At 38.9% G+C, this 17205-nt stretch overlaps 1 protein-coding gene across 2 annotated transcripts in view; it reads left to right on the top strand.

Annotated features, from left to right (window-relative positions):
- Nucleotides 1-17205, top strand: part of ST6GAL2 (ST6 beta-galactoside alpha-2,6-sialyltransferase 2) — a 115203-nt gene that overhangs the window by 79999 nt on the left and 17999 nt on the right. For both annotated transcript variants that reach the window (XM_075265131.1, XM_075265132.1), the window contains 3 exons: nt 3599-4508; nt 15634-15731; nt 16821-16922. In XM_075265131.1, coding sequence (XP_075121232.1) covers nt 3659-4508; nt 15634-15731; nt 16821-16922 — 1050 coding nt within the window. In that variant the 5' untranslated portion in view covers nt 3599-3658. The remainder of the gene's footprint in view (nt 1-3598; nt 4509-15633; nt 15732-16820; nt 16923-17205) is intronic.

The raw sequence follows: 17205 nt of genomic DNA, 5'->3' as shown, positions 1-17205 counted from the left end.
TTTGTGTGTGAACATTCTCTTACAATGTAATTAAACACTGTTGCACATTAATATCAGCAGCTGACAGCAGTAATGGAAACATATGTAGGGAGCATGAAAGCCTTTGGCTTTGGGACACTCTTCCCTTGTAGATAAATCTAGTAGAATGTTTATGTTGCCCTTGTTGCAATTTTTGCTATAATCAAGAAAAAAAGTCCCAACACTACACAACATCCACTTTCAGACCAATATTAAACGACAAATGTTATTGCTTGTATAATAAAAAATCGTACATTTTTCCAATATACTTTCTGTATACTATATACGTTCCTCACCATTTTCTGGATCTCTGCTTGCTGCCAGTCATTCTGTTCCTTCTAGTGGAAAGTATATTGTAAAATTGTGTATCTTTTTATTACATAAACAATAATATTTGTCTCTCAATATTGGTCTGAAAATGGACAACCCCTTTAAGGACACTTTCAGATTGATGTATTTTCCATTAGTATTTGTAAGACTGGATTCACATCTGCATTGTATTTGTCATAGATTTTGACAGTTTTATACTAAAACCATCAGAAACCAGACGGAAACCCGGCATATCCCATTATAGTGTATGGGATCAGCAGGTTTATGCGAGTAACTTCTTTTTAAGCTGACAGGATCTCCGTCTTTTGAGACCCCATGCAGATCAGAATGATGGAGACCCTAATGTTAGTGTGAACCTGAGCTAAAGCAAAAGCGAGAGTGGATCAAGATTTGAGAAACTATGTAATAGAAAGACTTGCACCTCTTCTGTGTTAAGGACACACTCCTGGTTTTGGCTTACAAGATCAGATGGTCATTGGAATCTATGTTCCAATATTCTCAATGACAACAATTTATTAGCAATGCAGCAGTTTCAGTTTCATATCACAGCCCACCATTATTACTTATACACGGTACATGTTGTAAAACTGACGCTATCTAAGCCAGCTTCTACATTTCAAAGTTGGATTATATATGAATTATATAAATAAATCTAAATATAGATAGAGATATATCTACAGTATATGGTTTGTTGTGTCAGCTTCAATGATGTGTTTGCATTGTGTCATCCATAAAAGAAGAAATGCTCCACTCCAGAAATGAATTCCCTGTCCAATGTCAGCTTGGAGAAGAATAAAAAGCACAGTGGTATGGAAGATATGAGAGAGGGTCAGAGAACACTACATCTGTTTGCTTTGAGTTCAGCAGCTGTAATATATTTTCATCATTGGGTTTTATATGGCGGGAAGCGATCCAATAAATGTAGAGAGGTCAGCAGGTGGCCAGGGTTATCCAGGGGCTAGACTAAAGACTATAGAGCAGCAGAAAATAAATACCTGTGTTCTAAGACTCAATTGTTGTAGTTCTAATTGTGAAAAAATATCAAAATAACTGAATTTTACATATGAGGTTATGCAGCACAGCTAAATATATTCTTTCTCTATAAGGCCTAGTTCAGACGAGGCAAGGGGGGCGTATTTTGGTCCTGATTTTGATGCGGGAAGCTGCGTCACAATAGGACCAAAAGGCGACTGTTGCAGCTTCCGATAGTTGTGGCTTCCCCCTCCGGAATAGGTCCAAATGAATTGGCCTAGTCCGGAGCGGGTGATTTAGCCGCGGAATCCACCTGAAGAAAGGGCAACTCGCTTCTTTTTTCCGTGAGTGGGAATATTCCGCTCACGGAAAAAGTAAGCTATCAGTCTACATAGACTTCTATTGTGAGGGGGCGGATTCTAACATAGATTCAGCGCCAAAATCCGCCCCCTCTTGCCCTGTGTGAACAAGCCCTAACTCTACCTCCTGTAGGACCTCCAGGTCATTTCCCTCTTTATGAGGATATGCAGCACAGCTAAATATATCCTTTCTCTATAACTCTACCTCATATAGGACCTCCATTTCATTCTCCTACTTGCCAGGGAATAGAATCACTGCCATAATAAACACTGCTGTATTTGTCTTATTCACATGACATAAGACAAACTGAGGGGAGGGAAAGTGAAGGGTGGTCCCAATAACATCATAGTCCCAGTCAACAAATTTTAGCAGCACGTCTTCATGTATTCAATCATTATAACTCCAACATTGGCAGAGGACCCTCCATCGGATCTTGCGTCATTCATTGGCGTAGATTGCAGGGATCATTTACGTTAGTAAACTGGCATAAATCTAGTGCACACAAGCTCTTTTTCTGTTTTGCACCATTCACACAACTTTGAGTGATGAGGGATTGACGTGTGTGACTTTTTTATGCCTTGTATGCCAAAGAACTGGTCTACAAGGAATAATAAATCTCCCCCAGGATGTATAGGGGCTTCCATTAGTATTGCTCAAATTAAAGCATTGCTAAGGAGAAAATTAACAGGCAATTTTCTTATTAAACTAGCCCACTCCTTAATAAAGTAGAATTAAAAAAAAAATCTTTATTAACCTTTATTAAAAGAAAATTAAAGCATTCTCCCAGTTCAAAACAACTTTTCTTAAATGAATAGTACAGGTTAATATATGATACTTTGTAATCTTATTAAAGAAATTCTGAATTGATATGTCTATAACTGAAGGCAATGTAGATATACTTTATTATATTGCTAATAACTAGTACAAAATGTATAAAGTTAAATAAGGTTACCTTTACACTACAGTTTTAGGGCCCTTGCAGATGACCAAGTCCATTCATGGAAAATGGTCCATGTGTGGGCCGTAGTAGCCAGACTGATCTCGGGAGTGACCATAGGAGTCTCTGTTACTTAGGTTGCAGTGAGCTCCCGAATGGCCCAGTCACTACAACTGAGAGTGAGCTCACTGATAGCGAGCTAACTATGATTCAGAGACTCCTATACACACAGCCATGGTCAGTCTGGAACATATGGCCCAAATATGGACTGTTTTCCACAGATGGGACTCTATTGTGGGCAAGGGCCTTTCCAGTCCATCGTTTTAATCCATCAGAGGACCAAGAACAACAGACTATAAAAATGATGATAACCTAACTTACTAGATAGACATAGGAAACAAAAATAGTACCGTATATTATGTATAAGAATAGGACCCAGGTAAAACAATTCTAAAATATGTGGTAGGAATTGGTAGCATAAGAGTTTATAGTCCGGCACATAGATCTGTATATATGTTATATATATGTTAATCCGTAAGCAGGAAATACTAGTGACATTATTAGTTATACTGCTTCATTGCTCTGATGGTTAGAAGGAAAGTGAAAATGAATGTAAATCAATTGTCATTTTTCTTGGTGAGCTAAGAGTGTACAATATTCTTTCTAATTAAATTAATAGAAAGCAAAATCCTTGGGTAAATCATATGTATTAATGTAATCCAATACTCATTAATAGTGCTATCTTTTTTCTAAAAGAAAAAAAACTCCAGAATTCTGTAATTTAATGAACTGGCTATCATCATTTTTATTAGGACATCTGAAAGGTATCATTTAATTAATATGGTTGTCTGCTTCTGAATCATGTCAAGTTCTGCTATTCTCATCATGTACAGTACATTTCTATACTGAACACCTGTCATACCAATGATTATTATATTATATTTCTGCATCCATTCTGACTATATTGCTTCATTCTTACAGGGCACAATCTAATTTTGAAGTTCAAGTGCACAGAACAAAAGCGCCAGATTAGACCAAGCCATGAAACCTAACCTAAAACAATGGAAACAACTCATGCTATTTGGAATCTGTGCTTGGGGCTTATTGTTTCTGGTCATCTTCATCTATTTCACAGACAATAACTCGGTGGAATCAGTTCCAAGTCCGTTCTCTTACTTAGATGATAAAAAACTCTTGCCTGTACAAGGAAAGCAGAGGGCAATTATGGGGGCACTGCAGGACCCATCACTATCCTATCCCATTGATGAGAGCAGTTTTGTTAATGAAGACATGTTGAATTCATTTAAGTCCGGCCCAGGTAGTCTTAAAACTATAGCGGATATAGAGAATTATTTTGAAAGTGAAGATGAGTTTATAATGTTGAAGAAAAAAAAAGGCCTTGCCCATGGAGACTCCAACCAGGCTTCAAGATTTCGTCAAAACTCACACTCTCGGCACCGTAAAATCCGAAGGAATGCACGCCGTACAAAACAGCATATGCTTGACGAGTCAGATGAGTGGAATGGCTTCTCCTCAACCATGTCCAAATCATTTCTCCAGAAGTTGTGGAAAGGCAACGTTTCGTCCAAAATGCTGACACCACGCCTGCAGAAAGCTAGGAGAGAGTATCTTAGAGCAAACAAGCTTGGAGTAAGCTTCTCAGGAAAGCATAACATAAGAAAACTGAGTGCCCAAGAACTACTCTGTATCCTGAAAAAGCGAGCTCATGTAAGAACGTTAGATGGCAAAGAGGCTCCATTCTCAAACTTAGGATGGGAAAAGTACTTTCCTCAAATACCACTAAATAAACTGTATCCTCAAAGCTTTTCTACTTGTGCTGTTGTTTCCTCCGCTGGAGCTATACTGAATTCTTCACTTGGAGCAGAAATTGGTAAGTTTTTGTTTTGATGTTAACATTACATCCAGATGAGGACCAGATAAGGTAAGTGGAAATTTGGTGAGCACTACTGAGGCAGATATGGAATGCAATATCACAGAGAATAGTTAACAAAAATATAATGTTTTTTTTTTCTTATTTTCATAATGTACTTATCCTGTGAGTATGTTTTCTTTCATAACCACAATAGGTTTTTTTTAAAAAAAAATTTACCCTTCAGGTATTTAAGGACATGGACTATTAATAGTACTATAAGATGTTTCCAATAACTGTCCCATATAATTACGCTGCTGACAAATTAACGCACCAGATTATTGGCAGCACATCCACCTGTGTAAACAATGTGCTGCCGATGACCGAACTGTATGGGGAAGAAACAGTCACAGTATTGCTTACATTACTTCAGCCTGAGTAAAAGGCAAATGCAAAAACCCATCAGTCTCACAGTCAGGCTGTATAATACAACCCTTACTGGTCCTATTCAGGCCACAGATGACAAGTAAAGAGTGTGCAGTCTCATCCTATAGTCATACGCCTTTCCATATGTACTGTGTTTTGTTCTAACATATATTTGAGAATATGGCTGAAGGGTTTGTTAGTGATGCATAGGTGTGCAAGGAACTGTAAGGAATTGCATAGACCTTGTTATGTACAGCCTGTGTTTGTGTGCTACGTTATAGGTGTTTTCCAGGACTTAGAAAATGTGACTAAAGGCAGGAAGTGCTTGTTGTATGAATGGACAAACATAACTTTACGTGTGGTTTTTATGGACCATTTTTACCATTCTTCATATTTTCAGACTCATGCAATACTTCCTGGTGTACAATTCCTGGTTGTGGGAGTGTCGGTAGTTTTCTACATAGCCTTTATCATTATACCCTTATCACATCCTTCTTCCCCGCCCGGTATACCCTCTGATGATGTGCATTAATCTCCCTGTCTTGATGCATTTATTGAGTGGAACACATCTTGTTCATCTCCTTCACTCTGCCTATGCATCTATTGTGTTGCCAGCTGTCAGTGCCCATAAAACCTTCTCCCAAATTACACAATTCCTGTCCCATGGAGACAGAAGAAAGGTTTGAAGAGTTACAAAAACAAATAAAAATGTGTTTGCTTGCATCTCCCTACTGCTGTGATGGTAGACTCTAGAAAGGAGTGTTGCTGCCTGGTATGCCATGGATCCAGTTGGATGCGCTGGCTTTTGTTACTGCTACTATGAAGCACAACCTGCTGTGTTCACATCAAACTAGGCGAGTTTGGGTTGCATATAGGAGAGACATAGTTAGCCTCTACTTCAACAATGCAAAATTGATAATACCTCAACTATGATTGAATGTTGGGCTCTACCTGCGGGACCGCATATAGCAAAACTTCCGGCATTATGGCAATGCCACCTACTAGAACCACACCTGATTTAACCCACTCCATTCTAGACTCAACCCTGCAGTGATCATAGGTGCGTGAAGCAGGAGCCAGCGGCTCAGAACCAACCACCACCTTTTCCTGGTTGCTATGGCAGGTAACAAAGATTAGCTAAATGTTGCTGTCATCAGTAGTGACATCACATTCACAACATAAAAACAGCACATGATCAGGGCCAGTAAGGTAGTGGTTAGGAAATGGAACTGTGTTGTTCACATATTTCTGTAAATGGGTACAAAATTTTTAGATATTTTTATGTTTTGTCAAAACAGAAAAACTGGTAACAAAATGCACATGTGAACATAGCCGTAGGGACCTTACACACAACCAAGTCCCATTTGCGGAAAACAGTCCATGTGTAGACTGTATCACCTGGACTGAACTTCTCAATGTGCGTAGGGATCACTGATATAATGTAATGAGTTCATTACTGTAGCGATTGGGTTGTTCAGGAGCTCACTCCATCATAACTGACTATGATGCAGTGACTCCTATGCACACAGCCGAGCTCAGCCCAGGAAATACAGCCAACACATGGACTGTTTTTCATGGACTGGACTCAATCGTTTGCAAGGGTCCTTATTCTGTTAATTATTAGACATTTCCCTAACATTTCCTCATATGTTGCTGTCATATTGCTGTGGTCTTACACATCCTATATGTACATACTGAAAATAATATACACAATTTCAATATATATAAATATTTTATTAGGTATCTAAATAGCACTAAAAACTATTTTCATGTAAAAACAATATTTGTAGCAGAGCTCCCACCACATCCCTAGGCATGCCTGCAGAAATAATTCTATATCCAGGGTGATACATAGGAATGTTGTGACATAGTTAATACAAATACACATATATGCCAATGCAAAAAATATATAATAGTCAGTCAATTAAGACAAAATAGTTAATAAAAGGACTGCCAAGTAATAGTGACCATAAAGCATGAAAGGTATACTTGTGCAGTCAGAATTGGTAACAGTTATCAAAATCAAATCACCACAATAACCTAAACATGTAACCTAAGCCCCTGACAAAGCTAAGATGGGCAAAACACTTGTTGGGGTTCGTGCTGGAGGGACCTTCCTATTTCTGGTAATGTGACCGCCGTTAGGAACAACTTATTACATGCTGGTGAAAATTGTAGGTGGTTTTGACAAAATTTCTAATCATTGCTGCAAAATAGCAGCGTGACTATATAAATAAGCCCTCAAGCAGTACATACGAGATGCTTTAATAGGTATTGTATAACATATATGACGCATCATAAGAGTGACGTCTTTTGTTGTCTTGTACAATTTTTACAGTTCTGAGGTTTTTAGTGTAGATGTAAAACAGAATTGACTCTTGTGGCCAAGGCTCTTAATTGCTTGTTCTGTTAAGGCTGCTCAGTATAAAAGCACTCTGAAGGGCGACATAAACTGTAAATATGAAATAAAATAGTATTTAATACTTTGTTCTATTGAGGATAGGAAAACTGTCTAAAAATAAATATCAATTTCTTGACCTATTTAGTACATAACGAGACAGAGGAGCTATGAGGAAATTGCTTACACAGCTCTAGCAAGTCCCCATCATGAAATTAGCTTCTGCAAAAATAGCTTCAGGGGCTGCTCTCCACGGGAATGCTTTTCAGTGTGTTATATGCCAAATAAAATTGTATGCTTTCTTTATTCTGTTTTTTACATTACATCTTCTTGAATGTCTTTATTTTGTATATCATTGAGTGGAGGGTGAATGAGTATAAAAGCATCGAGGTTATAGATGCCCATTTCCTACGTTTGCGCCTCATTGGCTCATTCCAGTTCATTTTCTACACTTTGAAAGTTCCCTCAAAAATAGGAAGGGCGCAACAAGATCATGAAAGGACAACAGATTCTCAAGGGATATACGCTGTGCAACACAGAGGTCCAACCTTCTTTTCACCACTGTATGATCATTTTTAGGAAAGTATTTTTTTCATGCAGAAATGTAGTTTTCATACATGTACTGTACTTTTATTGATCTCTGTTCTATGGCTTCTGATTTAGTAAAGTCATGACATCATGGACAAAATTATTTTTTTAAGGGGGTCAAGGGTAGTAAGTTTATATTAACTTTCCAACTTTTAAGGAAACAGTATTACTGCAGACTGTGCAATTCTTGCCATCATATAGTTAAACTGAGACTAGCATTGATGCACAACGCCTTACATTACATATGAAACTGTAAGGGGGTTTCTAGTTGAGTAATTCCCCAGTGCTGCTGCTGAAACCAGGGAGGAAGGGAAAGACAGATACAGTGAGTCTTAAACTTGACCCAACCCCTGTCCCTACCTACTGCCCCAACTGTCCTAATGACAGGGACAACTGGACAACAGTCCCTTCTCTAAATAATTGTAAACACTAAATGTGGACAAGACTACACAACACAGAAGAGGAGTCAGCAAGCCAAGGGTCAAAGCCAGTGAGACAAAGAAGCAATGCAAAAGAGTAGTCACAAGAAAAGCCAAAGGTCAGAAGTCAGTAAGTACAATACAATAACAGCAAGTAGAGTTTAGGAAGGAAAAAAATCACAATAGCCAGCAAACCTGTGTGGGCTGATGACATGCCTATAGGAAATCCAGAACCTGCGCCACACTTGATTGGCAGATAGGCTGTCAATCACACAGGTAAGGCTAAGATTAACTATTAGAGGACCAGAGGGAAACCAAGGAGAGGGAATAGAGCAGTGTTCAGACATAGCAGCAAGAACCAAACGCAAGGAATAATAATTGAACACGCTTCCAGCGCCGCAGTGTGCGAGCGTAGGGTGGCGCAGAGACCCGAACAGGCAGAGACAAAATGTATACAATGTGTCTTACCTGAATGTGACAGGGTGGTACATGACTCAAGGAATTCAAGAAACACCAAGATAAGTATCCTTATGTTATGCTCCACCCACTCAGACCCTTAACTAGGCATAACCCAGTGTATTCATTTTACTGGAATGCCTCTTTAATACCTTATCTAGCCTATTTATATATATACTCTTTTACAATATTTTAAGATAACAATTGTCCCAGTTATTTCACTAGGCACCATATGCTGCTTCATAAACTAATGATTCACAGCTACTTCCACAATAACAATTACCTTTTTGCTTGTCTTGCGCATTTGCCAGTCCATAAAATACAAAGAGAAACTATTAACTAAAAGCATTCCAACTTGCAAAACTCAAAAAAATGTAATAATCTAAACACCAATGGAATAAGCTAATATGTAGAAATGTATTATCTTATCATTAAAGGAAAGGTGATCTACTTATCATTAACCATGACTACTCACAGATCTGCTCCATTAGGAGTTCAAAGGACTTGAGGTATACTCCAGTCCAGCAAGCACTCCAATAAGTGTACTAAGTTGGAGATCAATGCTGCCCATACACAACAACTCAGTGGCCAAAAAGCTAAACTGATGCATCACATCAGTGATCTACCAGTCTTTTCATCAGCCTGCTTCATTTTCCTGCCACACAAGTGGTAGGCCAGTCTCTACCAGTTCAACCAGTCTCTATAACAGTTTAGCTATAAACTTTTGAATTTGGTGTGAGCAGTTTATAGGGCTCAAAAGATCAGGAAGATTTTATTTTTATTTTTTTATATATATATAAACAACTATCACAATTGAACAACTTTGTGTATTTTCTGGGTACATAAAACTTTTTGATCAATTTTTATTTTTTTTATTTTTTCCCCTCTCCACAACTTTTTTGTTTTTGAGAGGTAAGATGAACAAAAAACATACTCATTTTATTTTAGGGGTTGTTGCGGATGTGGTGATACCAACTTTGTGGGGTGGGGGTTTATTAACAAGGGAAAAAAATTCTATTTTTCCTTTTTTTTGTAAAATGACTTAGGTGCTGTGGTCAGTTCCACAACATATAAGGTGTTAAAGGGGCTCTATCATTGGGAAAAGTCATTTTTAACTAAGCATATACTTGCATAGCCTTTAGAAAGGCTATTCCACACGTACCTTTTGTATGTAAATTGCCTCAGTAGTTTTTGAATGAGCCCACTTTTATTCATATGCTAATTAGTCTCCAGAGTGCACTCTGGAAGTCTCAGCGACTACCCTCTCTGCTGTGTGTGTATGAGCAGGGAGATGAGTCATCATCAGCAGCAGCCTATACTGTACACATAGCAGACAGTGCTCGCTGAGACTTCCGGAGTGCACGCTGGAGGCTAATTAGCATATGAATAAAAACGGCTCATTCAAAAACTATTGAGGTGATTTACATACAAAAGGCAGATGTGATGTAGCCTTTCTAAAGGCTATGCAAGTATGTGTTTAGTTAAAAATGACTTTTCCCAATGATAGAGGCCCTTTAAATGGCAAATATGCTTTCTGATTGGTAATGGTCCATGGTACCCCCACCCAGGGATCATCTAAAGTGACAAGGATACGAGAATAAAAAGAATCCTTTTCATCCAGCAAACTGTCAGTTGCATGTGTTATTCTGCATACTAGTTAAAACAAAACCAAGTTCACGGCTCTAGTCCCCATGGCTTCGGAGTTAGAACAGTTTAAAGTGACTGCCAATAGAGATGAGCGAGTACTATTTGAAACTTACGTTTCGAATAGCACACACCCATAGGAATGAATGGATGCTTCTTTTCAATCCTATGGGTGCGTGCTATTTGAAACGGCCGTTTCGAATAGTACTCGCTCATCTCTAACTGCCATCTCTGCAGTCTCCCTGGACGTATCCTGCACAGGGTATACTTTAATGCACTACCCCAAGCAGGATTCATCCACAACTGTGTATCTGATTTTAATTGCTAGTATTTAGTACAAACTTCCCTTATAAGTTTCACACTATAAATACATGCTGAGGACTCCAGAAGTGTACAGAATACTTTATAAGTTGTAAGTAAATTTGGCAATCCTATAGTTGCTGGCCTGGAACCATCAGCAGACTCGCCAAGCCTCTCTAACAACATTACTACTTTGCATGGATCCAGCATTTGGCCTTAGATTGACAGCTATGTTATGGGCCTGTCATGAAAGCTTGGCAGCATCTACTTTTCTGTGTTAGCACATCTTCCCTTAAAGACACTGTCATTTAGCCTGAATAAAACCTCAGTCAGAGAAATAATTCTTTTTTCCCTTTTGATTGTCTTAAATCGTTTTTTTTTTTTTTTTTCCTTTTTTTTTGGGAACACCTAAATTCGTTCAGTAGATGAGCAACATGTAATCATCCCATCACTGCGGCTTCCTGGACGTGCTCTTTTCTCTCTTTCGCTTCTGCTTGACACAAATGAATCCTTTTTAGGGTCAGTTCACACGTGAAAACCGCCTAGCTTATTTGTGCGAGGTAAAAAACCTCGAGGAGTTTTTTTGACGCTGTTTTTTGCATTCCATGCGGTTTTTGACGAGGTTTTTGACGCGGTTTTCGCTAGCGGTTTTCGCTAGGGTTTTTTTTTCCTATATGTGCTATAGAAACTGCAGGCGAAAACCGCGCGGTTTTGTGTGTAAAAAACCGCGCGGTTTTTTACCGCGCGGTTTTCGCCTCCCATTCACTTCTATGCAATTCTTCAGGCGTTTTCCGCCTGAAGAAAGGTCATGTTGCTTCTTCAGGCGGAAAACGCTAGGAGGAAAAAAAAAGCTAGTGGTCTACATAGACCACCATGTTAAAGGAGAGGTTTTTGAAGCGAATTCCGCTGTCAAAAACCTCCCCTTTGCCCACGTGTGAACTAGCCCTTAAAGTTCTGATAGATCAGAACAGCCATCATTAACAGGCTACTGCAGAGGCTTCTGAGCGCAGGCACTGCAGATACCCCGAGCAATACTTCATGGATGCATTTCAATTACTGCACTTGTCTCCTTTCATTCATTGCAGCACTATTAAACTGGCGCTGATAGACCCATTAATCCACATATTTAGGCTTGTCAATATAGACTGAAGAACACATTGTAAAATACCCATCGCCTTACATCTATCTGTATGCTCGGCACTGGCTATTCATTAAGAAGACCGTTGTGCACATCACATTGTGAATTTTTTTGCTTAATATTGGATATATTTTTCAGTACTACAAGATCACAAGTGTAGCAACTATGAAGTAAATTTATCTTCCAAGGTGGAAGCAGTTTCTTTAGTTATTTCCTTGTAGTAAAACACAAATTCAAGTTTAATTTACCTCAGATTCAAGAACTGACTATAAGGCTAAGGCTTGACATAGCGGCTGCAGCGAAAAAGGCGCTGCGGGAAAAAACGCAGCAGAAATGCATTTCAGTTTTTCCTACAGCACTTTATCTATTTCCAATCTGCGGTGACAAAACCACCAGGCCCAGCTCTCCTCATACACAAAAATTACAGTATTGTTTGACTATAGACAGACTCTGCACAGCTTTAATAACCATATACAAGTGATACAAAATAACAAATATTAGATTTCTTCATATATGGACTTATTACATACAATACTGGCATTTCTTTATTTCTCTGACTGCAAGTTAAAAATGCCTTTGGTAAAAAGAAATATGAGAGACCTGTGGAAGCCCAGGATGCAATGGATGAAAGAATACACCGATACATTTGTGTTAATAGGCAGTGGCAGGAGCAGCAATGGCACTATTTATTTCTTGTAGATGTGCTTCGGTTTTATCAGCTTTTGTACTTATCCCTTATTTGAGGTAGATGTGCCAATGACTTTGCAGACTTCATCCACCCATGAAACACCAGTGAGTGATAGTATCAGGTTATTCTTTTCATCAATATCTTTGCTAACACTATACGGTAAATGGTGATATATATATATATATATATATATATATATATATATACAGTCCAGTCACATTGATGTGACCACCTGATAAAATTCAGAATAACCACCTTTCGGAGAGGGGATGTTGTGATGATGTTCACTGGGATGTTGAGCCATGCCGACTCCAGTACCCTGGCCAGCTACGTTACGCGGTTGAGTATCCATGGCACGAAAAACCCGATCAAGGTAGTCCCACAGATTCTCGATTGGGTTCAAGTCCGGGGAATTTGCTGGCCAAGGGAGTACAGTAAACTCATCCTGGTGCTCCTCGAACCACGCACGTACACTGTGAGCTTTATGACAGGTCACATTGTCCTGCTGGTAGATGCCATCATCCTGAGGAAACGCAAATTGCATGTAGGGGTGAACATGGTCCGCAAGGTTAGATGGAAACTTGTGTTGATCCATTGTGCCTTCCACAATGATGAGTGCACCCAGATGGCTGATGACACGTGCCTTCTGCGACTGGTTATTTAACGTTGACGTCAAAAGTAGGCGGTGGTCACATTAATATGACTGGACTGTGTGTGTGTGTGCGCGTATATATATATATATATCTGATACGGGAAATATATATATATATATATATATATTTCCCGTATCAGATATATCAGGGCTACTGTATCATCACTTTTGTTATTGTAGCCATCAGAGACATTAGCAGTATACCTGCAGACCACAAGGTCTCAAACAGACCCTGCTGACCTAAGTAACATCCATTGAACCCTCATATATTAGTATTAGGATTCAGTAAGACAGTGGGTTGGTGGGAATAAGATCACATATAGGAATTGTTCTATATAATGGTCATCTGTCTCTGATATCTGGAATATACAGTGTTTTTTTTCAGTTAGCTGTAAACCGGTGCACATGAATAAGTTCCTATTTCTAAGGCATGACTGTAACATCTCTGCCTGTTCGGGTCTCTGCACCACCCTCTGCTCGTGTGCTGCGGCTCAGGAGGCGGGTGCAGTTTGGTTCTTGGCTTAAAGTTTTTGGTCGCACTGTGTGAACTCGGCTCTAGTTCTGTGATTGTATTTACACCACACCCGTCTTCTGCCCTTGTTGCCTCTGTCCATTAAGTGGTTAATTTTGTCTTGCCTGTGTTTGACAGCCTGCCTTCCTGGCAGGTTAAGGGCGGGTTCTTCCTCCCCTATTTTATCTTGGCTCCCATTCACACCAGTGCTTGCTATTGCCGTGTGCATACTTGCTCCTTAGTGTCCCTGTTTTTGCTTGCATTCTTATCCTTGACCTTTGGCTTTCCTCACTGACTATTCTTAGACTCCGATTTGGCACTGCATCGCTGGACTGTTACTGACCCTTGGCTAGCTGACCTCTCTTTGTTGTTGTCCGTCTTGTCTGCGTTTTGTGTCTCACATATCCAGGAAGGGACTGTCTTTGTGGTTGCCACCTATTACGTAGGATAGGGCCTGGCAATAGGAAGGGTCAGTTGGGGTCTTCAGCTTAGGGCTCACTGTCTCTTGTGTCCCGTCCCAGGGTCCAACCGCTACCGGGGAATTGCTGTCCTAGCAATTCCCTAACAATGACATCTTAATTTCCTGTACACATTAAATGTATGCTAGCTGAACCCACTGATTTAATCAGTCCTGGATAATCATTGAATGTGTATGTGGACCTCCTAAATTGGATATCTACTGCCCTGTCCTTTAGTTTTCAGGTGTCTGAGGTCTGAATTTTTAGAGATGTCTGGTATCAGTTTTTTAGGTTCTGCTAATTTACAACATACAGCCAAGAAAATGTACAGCAATCTTCTATGTATAAAAATCATATGTAAAGCTGATTAAGTTAGTTAGACAAGCGGACAAGATCACCATTGGTAAAAGGGATTTATCTTGTACTATGCAGTATGATGGCACAGTCTTAAACCAAATGTCAATCCATGATGATACTCATACCATCCTCAGAGATTCACGTGCACGTCAACATCTATCTAAACTGTTAGATTGTTATGTTTAATGTGTAAGAAAAGTAAAGCTTGAAGATATGGAGAAGCAATGAACAGATTTAAGTACATGATGGAGAGTAGCCTTTGGCATGTGGTCGACCATTGATCTCCTCCATGGGCCACCAGAGTATAACCGTTTCCAGTTTGGATATGTTAGGTTTTTCTGATTGATGTTCGGTTTCGGTTATTAATCGTCCATTGCTCGAAAAATTAATAGTTGATGAATAATAATCTAACAAAGTAAATTAAAGGGGCTGTCCATTTTTTATCTTCTTATTATTTAATACTGCTGCTAATGGGGCAATAAGCATAACAAATGAGTACTCATCTCTCTCAGGGCCGCTGTTTCCAGCACTAGTAGCTTCATTCATCTGGATACAGGTCCCGAGGCTGTTTTTTGTTGTGCCAAGTGACTGATCCAGCCAACCCCAGGCTTCAAAAGTCACCTCTTCACAAATGTCACTTTACAGCAGTCATGAGGCCTGAGGCCTGTGATTGGCAGCAGTGGTATGCTCACAGAAACGGGGCATCGGTGGTGAAGTCAGCCAAGGGACTTCTATACAGGCGAATGTAGTTACCAACACTGGAAATGGAGGCCTGGGGAGAGATACGTGCTGTTTTATTACATTGCTTATGTTTATAGTTCCACTAAAATGAAACGGACAGCCCCTTTTATTTTCATTTAGGGTATACTCTCTTAAAGAGTCACAGAGGTTAGGAGACTTTATGCTGCTGCCATGTTATTGTTGTTTTTTATCTTATACAAACATCACAATACTATTACACAACTTTTGCTATGTTTTTTGGTACTCACAATGATTGCTTATTGATTTGGGGTGAATTGTGACATTTTTACAGAATTAGTTTCCCCTTGTAATACTTTGTTACTACTATACTACATTACAATAATAACTTTCATCTTCTAACATTTTACAGATGCTCATGATGCTGTGCTGCGATTTAATTCTGCGCCAACACACAACTATGAAAGAGATGTGGGAAATAAAACCACCATGCGCATTATAAATTCTCAGGTAAGCCAAGACTGACACTTTGACTCCTTGCATTTAGTGATTGCCAGTTGTTATTCTGTTTACTGTGGTTTACAATATTTACCAAAGGAAACTGACTGGTGTTATTCATTCCTGAAAAGCAAGATGTTGTATTTTATCTTTAAGCTACAGTGACCCCCAGTGGTTAATGGAGGGAGAACTCAGTGGCTAAATGTTTGCCGCTGAATAGCCAGTTTAATGGCACAGATTTGTGCATCCATGAATGCACAATTCCCTATACATGGACCTTATCAAATATATGAAGTGGACCATTATATAATATATGAACCTTAAGCAATCAAATCTTCTATATGAAGGGTTTATTTCTAAGTACATCTTAGCCATTCACAAGGAATATGCATATATAGGGTGTATATGTAAGAAAGTAGCACCCAGCATGGATCTATAGCGCTCACGTTTTGTTGCAGAAATTGTATATCGGATTAATTTTTTACTAACCTTTTTTTATTGCGTTTTTGCAGCATTGCATTTTTTCTTCTCCTATTAAATCTAAAGGGAAAAGACTTCGTTAAACGAATTCCGCAGCTAAAATTACCTTTCTTTTTTGACTGCTGACAAGAATTTAAGTAAATTGGAAATCAACAGACAACATTGACCATTTGATGAATGTCACTTTCAAATTTTGGTGTATCTTATTTTATAAAAAAAAAAATATTTTTCAAATGTGCCATTCTCAGCAAAGGCTAAGGCCTAACATAGTGAAATGCAGCAGCAGAAAAAAATTGCAGCAAAACCCCTTTGTTTGTCACTGCAATTTGTATGTGTTTTTCAGTTTTTACTTTCCCCCTCCCTATATATAAGTAGTTTCCCAGGTAAAATGAATAAGCTGTGTTTTTCAAAGATGCATTCGATTATTATAAAAGATACAGTGTTTTTTTCCCGCAATATGTAGAAGAGTTTAAATTAAATCTCATTTACTCTGCTGGGACTATAAAATGCATCAACCAGAAGCATTTCGGCTCTAACTAGAATGTGGACGTGGTCAGCATTTGTCAATCTTTTAATTCTATGACTCCATTTTTTAACAAAAAAAAAATGTTTTCATTGCAGATTCTTACTAATCCAAGCCACCACTTTTCAGACAGTTCTTTGTACAAAGATGTCACTTTAGTCGCATGGGATCCATCTCCATATTATGCTGACCTTCACATGGTAAGATGATTTTGTTTCTCAGTGATATTCAGAAAAGAACATTCATTTTTATTTTATGTGTCCATCTTGTGGCTGCTTAATTAGAGGGGAGGTCCAGACACAATCCAGTACAATACTAGACTCATGTAGAGTAATTGACTTCCTTTTCTTGTTTTATTTGTGCTCCTTTTTGCACTTTTGCCTTTTCTTAGTTAAAGAGGACCTTTCACCATATCCGGGCACAGGCAGTGTTATATACTGCCAGAAAGCTGACAGTGCGCTGAATTCAGCGCACTGTCGGCTT

Source organism: Leptodactylus fuscus, chromosome 2, assembly GCF_031893055.1.
Source record: "Leptodactylus fuscus isolate aLepFus1 chromosome 2, aLepFus1.hap2, whole genome shotgun sequence".
In the NCBI taxonomy this organism is placed as follows: Eukaryota; Metazoa; Chordata; class Amphibia; order Anura; family Leptodactylidae; genus Leptodactylus; species Leptodactylus fuscus.
The sequence above is the reverse complement of the archived record's forward strand: the minus strand, read 5'-3'. Positions and strand labels throughout refer to the sequence as shown.